The 13,853-nt window shown below is 39.6% G+C and overlaps 2 protein-coding genes across 3 annotated transcripts in view; one reads left to right on the plus strand and one right to left on the minus strand.

The window, feature by feature from the left end:
- Positions 1–3,572: 3,572 nt before the first annotated feature.
- Positions 3,573–9,786, minus strand: RAD1 (RAD1 checkpoint DNA exonuclease). Of its 2 annotated transcripts, none has more exons than XM_004678086.2 (6): positions 9,653–9,786; positions 9,021–9,261; positions 8,034–8,142; positions 6,753–7,011; positions 4,897–4,995; positions 3,573–4,601 (listed from the first exon to the last, which is right to left on the minus strand). In XM_004678086.2, the coding sequence occupies exons 2-6, from the start codon at positions 9,213–9,215 to the stop codon at positions 4,418–4,420; spliced, it is 846 nt and encodes a 281-aa protein (XP_004678143.1). In that variant the 5' UTR covers positions 9,216–9,261; positions 9,653–9,786; the 3' UTR covers positions 3,573–4,417. The 2 variants fall into 2 exon arrangements, with proteins under 2 accessions (XP_004678143.1, XP_012577178.1); XM_012721724.1 differs by lacking the exon at positions 9,653–9,786 and adding an exon at positions 9,439–9,635.
- Positions 9,787–9,936: 150 nt separating this feature from the next.
- The window catches only part of BRIX1 (BRX1, biogenesis of ribosomes), an 8,717-nt gene continuing 4,800 nt past the window's right edge, over positions 9,937–13,853 (plus strand). Inside the window, exons 1-3 of the mRNA XM_004678087.2 lie at positions 9,937–10,130; positions 12,478–12,589; positions 13,516–13,559. Coding sequence (XP_004678144.1) covers positions 9,972–10,130; positions 12,478–12,589; positions 13,516–13,559 — 315 coding nt within the window. The 5' untranslated portion in view covers positions 9,937–9,971. The remainder of the gene's footprint in view (positions 10,131–12,477; positions 12,590–13,515; positions 13,560–13,853) is intronic.

Consider the following 13,853-nt stretch of genomic DNA (forward strand, 5'->3'; position numbering starts at 1 on the left):
TGGGAGTTACCACTTTTTCTCATACCTAGCAAAATAGTAAGTTGTCTCCTAATGTTGGTTCCAAATGTTTTAAAATTTTCCTACTTGTGAAATCTTGGAGGCTTAAGAAACCACACTGGAAACACTTAGCATAGTATAAGCTAATATAAGGTTGCGCGACCCTTGGAGAGCTAGAGACGAGAAGCAGGTCACTATGTGAACTGCGGTGGGAGCCAGCAACCTGGACATCCATTCCACTCAAACACCTGATGTTCCTCACAGACCTGAGCCAATCTAGTCAGAGAACTTTCATATTTTTTAAAATGAGCTGACCCAGAAGTTTCTGAAATGGGTAACGGTTATCCTTTTGTGTACAATCTCTATGCCAAGATGGAAAAAATTATCAAGCCCAGATCAAACTGTTCCCCCCATTTTGTTAATTTAAAATTTTGTCACTGTGTATAAAATTCCCACCACCATTTCACCTGTGAACCATCACCATAGTCCCGTGTACTCTTCTCTCCCATTTTGATCCCTATTCTTCCTCACCCTTGAATAATGTCTGACTTTTTTTTTTTCCTTCTGGCTTTTTTCACTGAGCTTGATTGATCTCTAACAGCTCCATCCATGTAGTTGCAAATGGCATGGGTTTCTTTTTGATTGCCAAATAGTATTCCACGGTGTATATGTACCACATCTTCTTGACCCAGTCGTCTATTTTTGGGCATTTGGGTCATTTCTATATCTTCCCTACTGTAAATAGTACTGCAGTAAACACAGGGGTGCAGTATCTTTTTGAACTGATGTTTCTGTGTCCTTTAGGTAGATTTCAAGGAGTGGAATCATATGGTAGCTCCATTTTTAGTAGTTTGAGGAACCTCCACAGCTTTCTGTAGTGGTTGGACCAGTTTGCATTCCCACCAACAGTGTGAATTCTTTATTCCACATCCTCACCAACATTTGTTGTTGCCTGTGTTTTTAATGTGTGCTATTCTCAAATGCATGTAAGAAGTGTATGAAACCTGTAAGCTCAGTGAAGCTCTGGTTCTCTATTTTTGTAGTTTACCCACTACTGTTCACAAAGGGCAAACCTGACAATATTCCAGATAGGACTATCCTAATCCATTTGGCAATGAGCAGCCAGAAATTCCTAAATGGTAGGAAACAAGACATTGGGAACCTAAGGCAAACTAGGCCTAAGGGTATTGGCTGCAGGCCTCACTAATTTTTATGTCCTTTCCATGCAAATATGGGGAGCTACTCTGAAATAATTCAGTTAGTTCACGTGTCCTCAAAAACCTCTGGTTTTTCCAGTGAGCATCACTACTGATATCTACTATACTGATTATAATGTTAACTTTAGAAGAAACCATACTTCAAACATTTGGTCTGCCAATTATCAAAGCCTTTTGTGGAGACATGGCTTACAGACCACTTAGTGTCTATGGCATTTCTGATAGTTAGATGTGTGTTCCTGGAATGGACAACTGATGTTAGAGATACAGCATGCTGCCGGCCTAAATGTACCCTGATGTATTTATAGAAACATCACCTAATAATTATTAGGAAAAGAAAAAAACTCTACACAATTTCCTCCATTTCTCAGGGCCAGTGGATTGTGTTTCAGGTGGAGATAAAGCACAGGCAGTGTGTGTGTGTGTGAAGACAGGGGAGAAGGAAGTCTATCATTCCGGAAAACTCCCCACCACACTGTTGAGAACTGCCACAATGCTGCCTTTCAGCAAGTATAACTACTATCTACTGAGATGACTTGGCAATGGCACAGAAATTCTGTGACTTTTATCAAATTGTTACAAAACTTAGTTTTATAGAAGATAGGATTTAACAAAATCATAATTTTTGTTATTTTGAAACATTTCATCAATTCTAAGGTGAATAAGAAAACAAAAAAAATGGAAAACCAAGTGGCCTATCCATTCTTGGTAGGCACACTTTTACTGAGATAAATTTCAAAAAGGCAAAACTCAAGCTCTTAAAAATATTCTCCATGTAATACATGAATTTGTAATTGCCAAGTGCTCTGCTCTGCCAGAGAAAGTGCTCCCCCTAGTGGCTTTATAGGAACTAGAACAAAGTTTAGTAAATCCCTAGGTCGAAGAGGAAATTCCTTACAGCAGTGACTAGCATCTGGCAAAATCTGACCTTATTAAACACCAAAGAGTTTAATAAGGAGAAAAGTCTTATGACCAGTGAGTGTAACAAATCTGTAGTGGTTGCTCCAGCCTTACTTAACCAGAGAATACAGGTTAGAATGACATATTATGAGTGTGCTGACAAAAAAAATCTGTATTCAAACGTCCACTGGAAAAAAGCCATGTGACTGCAGGGAAGATAAGAAATATCTTTATTTGCAAAACCCACTTCACTCAATCCTAGAGTTGAAAAAAAAAAAAATACAAGGTGACTCAGTCAGAGCCCCGGTCTCTGCCACATAAAAGCTCACATGTGGTGAACATGGACAATCTTGGTCATAAAATCCTCCTCATACATACTGAAGAGTTCATATTGGAAAAAGGCCTTACAGTGGAAGCAAAGTGTCTTTCCCAACAGCCTAACTGAGTTGGAGTCAAGCCCTAATGAGGGCAGGGTGGGGGGTGGCCATCTGTCTGAATTGCGTTCTGTATCTCTGGGTGGCCGTGAACGGGGCGCAGGTGAAGCTACTAGGTCTGTGTCCCTGCCAGTCTGTGTGGAAAAGTCATTCGTCTCCACCACCTAGCAGGTCGACCTCATGTGCTTAGTGGAGCTGAGCTCTGTGCTCACCCATCTGTTGGCGGGATCTTGGGTTTCCTGGGCCTTTATGGCATCTTCACTCCTTGATCCCTGACAGTTCAGGCCATGGCCCTCACCCTGGTTTGGCCCACGAGTCTTGAGTTGTACTGGTTCACAGCACAGCTTCTTAGGGACACACCTGGTCCCAAGTGGTGCCTGTGAAGCTTTCCAGCTTCCAGGTCACCAAAGCAGAAACTACATGTCACATGTGGCTCTGGTTTCTACACTAATAAAGACTATTTGGTCTACGTATCACTAAAAAAGAAATAAATTCAGAGGCAAATACTGGGAAAAAAATAGTGATTAATAAGATGCTAAAAATATACCCTTGGAGTGGAAATTCTGTTATCTAACAAATATTTATTAAATACTTGCTACTTATAGGAGGTACCTACTTCCCATAGTAGTAGGTATCTATATACCTTTGTATATATAATCTTTCCCTGAGGGGCTTTGCTGTAATACTCTTTGCCGTGAAGTTTATTTTAAAGTAGGGCTTTCAAATAAATCCTGATTCCGATGACTATCATTCAGTAGTCCTCAACCATCAGTGGGGGCACTTTTACTGGAGGAAGAGGGTGGCCCCTTCAATTAGGACCAGGGATACTAAGGAATCCTACAGTAGAATAGCTGCAGTTCCCATAAGGAACTGTCCCATTTGGAAAGATCAATAGTACCTCCTCGTGGAGAAACACTGAGCTCTTGTCACATGGCACAGATATTTTAAATACTTTTTCTACTGGGAAACATGTTAGATAATTTTAATATTATATTTTATTAAATATTTACATGGTACAAAATAATTCCATTGAACATTACCTAAGAAAGTGCAGAATGGTTTTCTATTCCTTTGTTTGAGAAACTTAGAAATAAAAAGTATCTTTTATTTATTGCACTGAACATTATTGAGAAGAAATCTGTAATTCTGTAGACTCATGTATCCTCTTCTCAAATTTCTTCAAAATGTACACTCTGAGAACAAGTTGTCTAGTTATTGTTCAGACTTGTAGAAATGCCAAAAGTTCAGAACATTTGAGAAGAAATCACATGTAAGAGCAATCCAGTCCATCTAAATGCTATCGTTGAAAAAAGGTATTCTTGAAAATAGTGGCTCTCAAATTTTAACAAGCATGTGAATTTCCTGGGGGGAAGCTTTATAAACCAGCTTGTGGGACCACTCCTAGCCTCTGACAAGTGTCCAGGGCAGGCTGCTGCCACCCTCAGCACACTTGGGCATCCTGAGTAAGGAATGCCCTCCAGAAGTCAAGTAATCAGCAGTGCCCACATGCCTGTGCTTTCTCTAACAGTAAGCACATAAAAGAACATTGCAGATTGACTTATCAGTATTACAGTTTTCGACTCTTGAAATGTCATACTTAAACAGAACACATAATTTACTCCTCTTAAGGATTCTCATGAATTCAAAGGTAGGTCCATGGGATGGTCCAAGTACTAGACAATCTAGGATTCCATGAAAACAGTGTTTTACAAAATAGGCAGCAACTCTGGGCACAGGGCCTTGCTCCTTTCTTCTCTACACCGCTTCCCTTCAGAACAGCCAGAAACAAAGCAGGAAGAGTACCGCACCCAGGATGAGAGCAGGGCTTGCCACAAGTGCATACAGAAATGTCACAGTGAACTATCAAAGTTACGACTCAGATTCAGAAACTTCTTCGTCAGGGCAGCAGTAATATTCCACAAAACATACTTGTCCATCTTCATTTCTAATCATATACTGTAATGACAGGAATCCGCGATTATCTGTCCGAATAGACACCTTACAAGACAAGACTAATGCCTTTGTGGAGGGCTTCAGCAAAGAAATCTTGTATCTGGAGAATGAGTAAATAAAAAGCTGTTATTTGAACACACTTACAGCAGTGTTCATAACTCCAAGTAACAGACAAAATTTACCAAGTAGCAAATATAAGAAAATCAAATTCTTGTTCAATTTACTAATTATTTTTCTTCATTTACAAAATCCATCCACTATTACAACCCAAAACCCCTAAAGAATCCTACTGTTCACTTTTTAAAATACTATCAACAAACTGGAAAATCTGAAAAATGTTAATAGAAATTTGATATTTAACTTCACCAAAAGGAATTTCTATGATGAGAACTGACCTGCTGACCTGCGTCTGATTACAATGAAATGATTCCATCAAGTCAGAATCTTTGGGATAGTCAAGGTGGGCGCTTCCTGCATTCCCAAAAGTAGATAACCTATGGTAGAAAATGAATGATTCATTTATTCCCTGGCCCAACACTAGTGCAAGTTATGCTCTAACAAAAAACAAAACACTTCCTTTAAAGGAAGTTTGTTCTGGTGAGTGAAAACTGATATGTAAACAAATACAGACAATACACTAATGACCTTAATGAAGACTGCACAGGATGCTGTGAGAACAGAGCACCTAGCACCTAATGAATAGCTCTGAAAAAAATTAGTCACAAAAGGAGCTGTAATCCCACTGAATTAGCCGTAAGATCAGAAATAGGTAACAGAGGGGAGTTGAGGAATGGTGAAGAAACAGATCTGTCTCGGCTCAAGTCCACAGGCCCTATCTTTATTGCTGCAATTGGCAGCTAAAGGCTTTTCTGTATCTTAAACTTGTTCTGCAGGCCGTTTTATGGTATTCTCGACTTGGTAAGATCTGTGGTTTATGTGCAACTTACACATTTGTTTCATCTTTAAGAACTTTATCATGTCACAGGGTTAGATTGCTGGTAGTCCTTTAAGGGCAGCCGTATAGAAAACCTAGGTGCTCGGTCTCCCCTGGATCCACGTCTCCCCCCTTCTAAGCACCCTCTCTCTGAGCCACCCCTTCCATGCCCAACCAGAATGATGATTCCTAAATCTAGATTCCGGCTTATCACCTGCATGCTCTCTACATGTGTTATATACACCCTCAAATTCAATATACCTAGTAAAAATTTCAATTTGTGTAGTACTCCACCCTCAAATCATTTTCCATGCTGACGATGAAAGATACCATGACCCTGCTAGTTACCCACACAGAGAGATATTTAGATGTGGATCCTTTGAAATATTCTGTTAGGTGCCTGAAATTTCATTTTGTACTGCCATTTTTAGGGTTCCACTGATTTTCATTTTGGTTAAATTTTAACAATTTTCATGCCAGAATCTTAACTGCCATACAGTCCTGAAGTCCCTAAGTGGTTCTATGAAAAGCATATAAACCTCTCATTCCATATGTATATAGCCTTTAGTCTTTAATATTCTAAAATATTTCAAAAGAAGACATTATATATAAACACACTCTAAACTAATTCCAACCCTGAAAAAGGACTTGCCATTTCATAATTTGCTGGTCAGCACATCAGGAGCAACTTGATCCACCTTCTCTTAAGATGCTTTACCTAGACCAATCTTCCCTCTACACTCATGTGCTATTCTTTAAATATCTATGTATTTTGGTAGTTGATGGGATGCAATTTTGTTCGTCCTGTGATATTTCACAGACGTCTTTATCTTGACTTTATGGTGTTCTTTAACAAGTAAGCTATGTACAGTAGGTGATGAATACATACTAAGTGAATAAGCATGACAGAAATAACTGTCATGACAGAAATATGTCATCGTGCATCCTGTACTAACCTCAAAGGAAAAGAGCAATCACATTTATAAATACCTTTTCCAAAGTTTAAACCGAGCTCCTCATGATGTAACCTGATCTGTAACAGGAAACAGGTAAAGCAATGAACTGGCTACTAATTCATGGACTAAGAGACTGGGGCACTCATTTAGAAACCAACACTACCTAAGTGTGAAGCTTTAAATAGTGAACTAATTCTCCTGGGTCTTAAGTTTCCTGATCTGTGAAAGGTAAGGTAAAAATAAAAGCTTTCTGAGGTTTTAAAAACTGTAAGAACCTGGATAAAAAAAGTTCTGCAGCCTAAGGAATTTTAAGTTGGGAGACAGAGATTACATTAATTATAACTGCACTGCTTTCAAGTACCTGAAATACGGTTTGTCAGGAGACATGGTGATTTGTAGGACCTCACTTGTCATATCCAATTCAGAAAATGCTTCACGGAGTCCCTCTGACTGAAGAATAATTTTATTAATAACATTGGTGCTGCAGAAATCAAAATCCAGAGTCTCCTCAGGTTCCTGAGTGTTGATTTTACACACTGTTACCACACCTCCTTCTTCCAGAAACAGCATCAAAGGGTAACCATAACCTTGGTAGCACATCCGAAGTGCCGTTAAAGTCCCTACAATGGAAAGAAATCATACATTTGGCTTTATTTTATAGCTCTGAATTCATTGTCTCTACATAAAACTCAATAATAATTTATTTTGCCCAACTTCTAACATGTATGTACACATCTCCCTATAAGGATTCGTATCTCCCCTGATGACATATGTAGGCAATTCCAAAAATACCCACAAGTAAGTTGAGGCCAGAATAAGAAGTAGTGCAACTCTCTGAAGTCGTTTTCCAGCTTACCAAGAACACTCAAAATTAGATGGCTGATTTTATATAATTTTAGAATTATATAAAATCAGTGAGACGCTCACTGATTAATACTATAAATGAATTGGTGCAGAATAGGCCTTGCTATGTCTTGAAGACTCAATTTGTGCAAGACTGGGTTGCTTTCATATTGTCTCTATATAATTTCAGTATATTTTCTATGGAGATTTTTTTTTTCTATTGGAGATTTTTACATTTGTTCAAATCTTAAGATCAAATCAAGAGAAAAAGAGAAGGGTAATCAATGTGGTTAGGATTCAATACTGAGAGAAAAAACCTGACAGGACACTCTAGCTCCTTTCCCTTACTGGATGGAGAGCTGTATGAGGGAATGCAGATGCTGGCCCTCCCTGGTGGCACAGTGGGTTAAAGCACAGCACTAAGGAATGCATAGATGCTTCTTGAAAATTTAGCTGGGGAACATTAGAAAATATATAAATCATAATGGACTGGGCAGTACAGAATTAAAAATTTTCTAAGAAACCAAAACAGAATTTTCCTCTAGCTTCCAGGTTCCTTTCCTAATCCTAAAAGCTTTGTAAATTAAACAAAGATATAAATATTTTCACAAAAATGAAAAGAACCACAAACACATTTTCTATTAATACTGTGAAGTCTGAATTCATGATTGAGACCAATGAAAAATGGTTGATTTTTTTTAAAGAAACACCTCTATCAGTTACATTTTAGTAACTTTTCTGTATTATGACCATTCCATGTAATGCTATTATATTGTTATAATGATAGTAAAGTGTTTACCTGGAGTAGGACTTGATCCAAAAATAGATAAACAGTCTAAAAGGATAGTTAGATTAATTCGAAAAGTAACAGACTCTTCTTGTATTGTAAACTCTTGAAATATTCCAGCCTATGGGAAAAAAGTAAACATGAAAATGTATTTATGCATAGAGGAATAAAATTCACATGTAAGCCTCTAGATTTAGAACAATATTGTACCAACACCAGGAAAATCATCTCAGTTTACTAATCCAAAAATATTAAGCTTTTGTTCAATTATTATCCATTAGAATTATACTACTTAAAGATATGACAGTGATCTTGATACCATGTAAAACGTTATGAAGGGGCCTTCACCTAGCTTCCTGTAGCTGAACTGTCTCCACCCAATTCTCCCTTATCTCTTTTTTGTGCCCCATCAGCATGAATGCCATCTGGAAAATAGCAAAATAAGTTGATAATGCTCCAGGGGATTTTCAATTTCTTTTGAGAATAGGAACCATGTCTTTATCCCTCTGTGCCCGAAGCAATACTGTGTACTTGAGTGTTCAAATAAATGCTGACAAAAACTTGAAATCCTATCAAATCATACAAATACTACTCCGCAACAAAGAATTGTATTATAATAAAAGGAAAAATCCTTTTTAAAAGAAATAGTTACAAGGATCATATACTTTAGAAACATATTCCAGGTTTTTTCACCCCAACTCAATCACTTGCCAGGGGTGGGAACCAGGAAATTAAACTGTGCTCCAGAATGATAGCACACCTACCATATAGGACTAATGTGAGAATTAAATGAGTTCAATACATAAAGCATTCAGAAGTGTGCCTGGCCTACACTTTAGCTTAGTACAACTTAGGCAGTATTAACTTATCTCTCTGTAAAACAAGACAGGAAAGAATTTGTTACCAGGAGAGACAGAGAATTCAGGCAATGACATTAATTTATTAACATAGTATTAAGAATATCCCATGTCACAGGGTTCAAGGTACCTGTGTCCATACCTGAATAAAAGCATTGGCTTGCACGCACTTTGCATTTTCCACTGTAACCTTGATTCCATTTTTGGTGGCGAAACACGTGGCATGGTCTTGGAAGTGAATCGCCTTCAGGATAGTGGAGAGATTCCTGACATTGTCGAGGCTGGCCACTAAGCTATAGTCGTTCTCGTCTTGCACCTGCGTGGTCAGGAGGGGCATGGTCCTCCGCACACCCAGCCCGTTCAGATGCTCCAGGGGCCAATGCCTGCTCCCGCGGACAAAAAACACAGTTGACAACTCGACCACAAACAGTTCCATCGGCGTCGGCTAGGCCCGGGCTCTCAAGCCGCCTGGGGCGACGCGGACCAGGCCAGAGTGCCGAGCTGCGCCGGCCAGGGATAGACGGCCACCCGCGCGGCATAACTAACTGCGGGGACGTTACCTCTCCCGCCTGCGGCTTCCTAGTTTCACAGAGGACAGTAACAGGACAACCGACAACGAACACAGTGGTTGGGGTCAATTTCGTCACCCCCAAGTAGGGGCGACGACTCCCCACGGAGTAGGTTGCCCGGGTCCTCAAAGGATGCTGAGTCTGAGGCGAGCTCGTCCACCGGCCCGCCGCGCCGCCGTGGGATCCAGGGGCGCGGAGACCCTACCTTTGCGGAGGGGGACAGTCACCCGACAGCTCTCCCCAACCAGGTGGCCAAAGATGAGATCTGCAGCCTCCAGGAAGTTGGGGAGGACGCGAAGCGGCTCCCGCCTCTTTTCAGATCGCCCAGCCACTGGGGCTACCGTCACCACAGAGACAGAGAGATCTAGAGAACTTTGCGCGCTGTACCGCGGAGACCGGAAGGAGGCACCATAGAGTTGGAGGACAGGTGCGGAGGCACCACAGAGTTGGAGGACCATAGAGAGCGGAAGGGGAGGGAGCGGTCGGACCGGAAGGAAGCTCAAGAGCAGAGGCGGTGAGGCAAGATGGCGGCGACCAAGAGGAAACGGCGTGGGGACTTGGGAGTTAAGGCCAAGAAGCCGAAAAAAAACGAAAAAGATGCCACGCCGCCAGCCAAGCGATGCAACACGGCAGAAGAGGCGAAGGATGAAGAGAGAGATCGTATCCCAGGCCCTGTGTGCAAGGTAGACAAGCCAACTCCGGGGTTAGACTTGCAGCCACTGCTCCGCATGCCTTCCCATCACTCGGCCGGCTTCGCAGTTGTGCTGGTTTTACGGGATCTGGGCTTCAGGTCTCCCAACTGGCCCGACTGGCCACAGCGTTTGTATATCAGCTTTGCATGTGACCGCTTTGTTGCAAGCAGCCGGCAGGAAGGCGCATTTCAGAACTTTTACTCCCCCCCCAGCCCCCAAAACAGGGGGAAGCAACTTAGGAGTTACAGAGCAGTACCCCCTTATCCGCGGTTCGCTTTTTGCGTTTTCAGTTATCCTTAGCTACCTGCGGCTGCAAATACTGCAGTAAGATGCTGTGAGAGACCACACTAACGTTTCTCTTACGTTGTGCTGCTACAGTTTTGTTATATTAGTGTAATTAATTTTCTCGTAGTGCTTAATTTGTAAATTAAACTGGGTCACACGTATTCTATAGCGAAACCGTGTATATCGGGTTGGTGCTCTCGGTGATTTCAGACATCCACTCCATTGCTGGTGTTTGAACTCCTTCCCACCCCATATCCCCCCCACGCAGTCCACCGCGGATGAGGGGTGACTACTTAATTTATTAAGGTCCAGTGCTTGTTCTACTGCCAACAAAGTAGGGGCCAGGGATAATGCTTTTAAAAAAGTTTCTCTCTTTTGTGCATTTCTGTTTTTCTAGTGATTAATTTTTCCTGTCGTGGTGAAGGTGTCAGTCAGGGATCCTGAAACTTCTTACGTAGTCCTTTAAACAGTTGCAGTTGGGATTGTAACATATTTGATCAGGTCTTTAACTCTCAAGGGATGATGGAAGCTGGACCAGATAGTATGAACTTTACTGATATTCATCAGAATTTAATGTTTCAGGCACTACTAAGTTAGGTTAGCACAACTGCATAGAAGTTACGAAAGTAGACTAGTAACCTCTTCTGAAATGTTGGAGTTTAGAAGGGAAAGTTTATGTGAGTGCCTGCTCTTTATTCAAAATAAAGCAAGTTGTTGGCCCTAACTTGGCAAATTCATATTTAGAATTAGAAACCATTTAGAGCTCTTTAAGCTAGATTGAATTCTATGGAGATAAGGATTGCTTCGATTTAGTAAAGTCTTTGTACTTTGTCGAGTACTAAATTTAGCATAGTATTCTAACTCTTGGTAGGTGAAAATCCATAACCCCGTGTGGGGTGGCAGCCAAGGTCTAAGGAAGCTTCTTTCACTCCCTAGAGTGAAATACACTCCAGGGAGTGAAGTCAAAGAAGCATGCTTAAATCTTTACCAGGATGTTAACAGTGTAACATTTAGAGTTCTTTTATAAAACACAAGTTAAGGGAAAGAAAATAAGATTTACTTTTTGTAAGGAATAAATTGAATTTTTAGTAGATTTTCAGTAAATATTAATTACTAGGAACTAGAAAGAACTAGAACTTGAAAGGAACCAGAAAGAAATAGGATAGTATCTATGCTCTGAGTCCAAATTTAATGCCAGGATAACCTGGTAAGGGATCATGAATGTTTTGGTCTTTGAGCTGGAGCTCAAAGTAAGGGTGGAATTTCTTCAAAAATGAGAGGAAACAGTACAAAGGAATTCCAAAAGAAAGAGGTGAAAGTTGTTGAAGTGGGGAAAATACTGAAAATTTAAAAACAGAACTAGATTGGCCAAAGTGCAAGGTTGAGCTGAGGCAATAGTAAGATAAAAATACATTTTAGAATCCCTTGTTAAAGATACACCATTTTGAAATTTATTTAGACAATTCTGGGAGGTAAGGATGTGATTGTAACACTGCTTTTAAAAGATTCGGTTGGAACTGATACATCATCTATTAGAGGAGCGCCATTCTGGCAAGGTAAGCCATTTAGGAAATTTGCAGTTATGAGATTATAAGGATCTGCACTAAAGTTGTGTAAGTAGAAAAGACCGAAGAGTTAATTGACAGCATAGTGCTTACTATGGCAAGCAGAAGATGTAGAGTCAGGGTATGTGAGATGTCTTTGACATCATTAGAAAAATAAACAGCAAGGACATTTATCGGATTTAAAGTTTTGAATTCTAGTTGAATTTGAGGTGCTACGGCAAATGCTTGGATTTCAGACTGGAGAGAGTACCTTACCTAAGTTGTTTTTAAACCTTCAGCTGAAGTTAAAATGAGGGGTAAGAGAGTTAGAATCAGGAGGCAGAATTGGAAAGTTTAAAGAAAAAACAAAAAGGTAGAAATCCAAAGAGCATTTAAAGGGTGGATTGATTGAATTAAAAGGCTCAAGATTGTTACATGGAAGTTTTATAATAAAACAAGATAGTTCTGCATGAATTAAAAAAAAATTAAAGCACTTTCTCTTTCTTTAGGGCAAATGGAAAAATAAGGAACGGATTCTCATCTTTTCCTCCAGAGGAATAAATTTCAGAACAAGACATTTAATGCAGGACTTGAGAATGTTGATGCCTCACTCAAAAGCAGGTAGGTGCCTTTGTATCATATACTGTTAAACACTGAACAGTAATTGTCTTGACATCGTAGAAATGGATCAAATTAACATGAATGTCATAATGTCATAAATTCACACAATGTTATTTCAAATATATTTGATTAAAGAATTTATATTTACAAATTCGCTTGTTTATATATTTCTTATAGTCACACTTTCTTGATTCAACTATGTCACTTTAAGAACCACAGTGCCTCAAAAGTTTATCTTTTGAGATCTTAGAAATCCTGTTCAAAATTCATTAAACCTTCACCTCCTTAAACAATTATCCTGATATCATTGAAATAGTTCTTGACTGTCCAGGCAGGAATGCCTTAATTGTAATGCTCTTTGAGATGATGAGTTGGCTTATCCTGCTGATGGTTCGGGATTGCCATGTATTGCTTTTTGAGTTAAAAAAAGAAAAGAAAAACTTTAAAAGATAATGGACCTTGGCTAGGATGTAAAGCACCTAATTCAGCTTGGGCTCAGCTTACTTGCAGTACCCAAGCTAGTCTTTTTAGCAGGGGGTTATCTAACTGGCAAGTGAAAGTATATATTTAAGTTTAAAATTGGTGGTCATGCTGCTGTTTTTGTATTTGGGAAGTTTTGGTTTTAATTCTTTACCTGTTTTTCAAATTGGTATCTACTATTAATCTTCAACTTTCTGAAATTAATAAAAAATTTATGTGGAGATTTTTTCCCTCTATGCTACTCTAAAACCAATTTTTATAATTAGTTTTCTGTAGCACCCATGATTCAAAATTGAAGGAAATTTTCATCAAATTTTAGTGTATTGAATGTTTCCTAAATCTGGAGTGCTAGAAATTGATTTGTGAGGATTTTTCTGTTTTTGAAATGAATTCATAGACTATGTAAAGACTGAGTAACGTACTTAAATTTTTGTTTTTTTTAATAGATACTAAAATGGATCGCAAAGATAAGTTATTCGTGATTAATGAGGTAATTTTAGAAACTTATTAAAGTAATATATTCAGGGAATATTGTACTTAGAAAATATTTTGGAATACTGAAGGTTGTTCTCCCCCCCCCCCAAATATTTATTTATGCATGTAAGAGCTAGAGTGTAAGCTAGAGATGTGGGGGAGAGGTGTGAGAGGATTCACCAGAGATGGGGTGGGGTACAGAACAGGTGAATTGACTGAAATACATAGCTGAGGGGAGCAGCGGGAGAGACAGGAAAGGTCTGTGCCATATGGGTCAGCTCCCTGGCCTGGGATTGAACTCTTGATGCAG

Source organism: Condylura cristata, unplaced genomic scaffold (assembly GCF_000260355.1).
Source record: "Condylura cristata isolate star-nosed mole 26May11 unplaced genomic scaffold, ConCri1.0 scaffold00007, whole genome shotgun sequence".
Classification (NCBI taxonomy): Eukaryota; Metazoa; Chordata; class Mammalia; order Eulipotyphla; family Talpidae; genus Condylura; species Condylura cristata.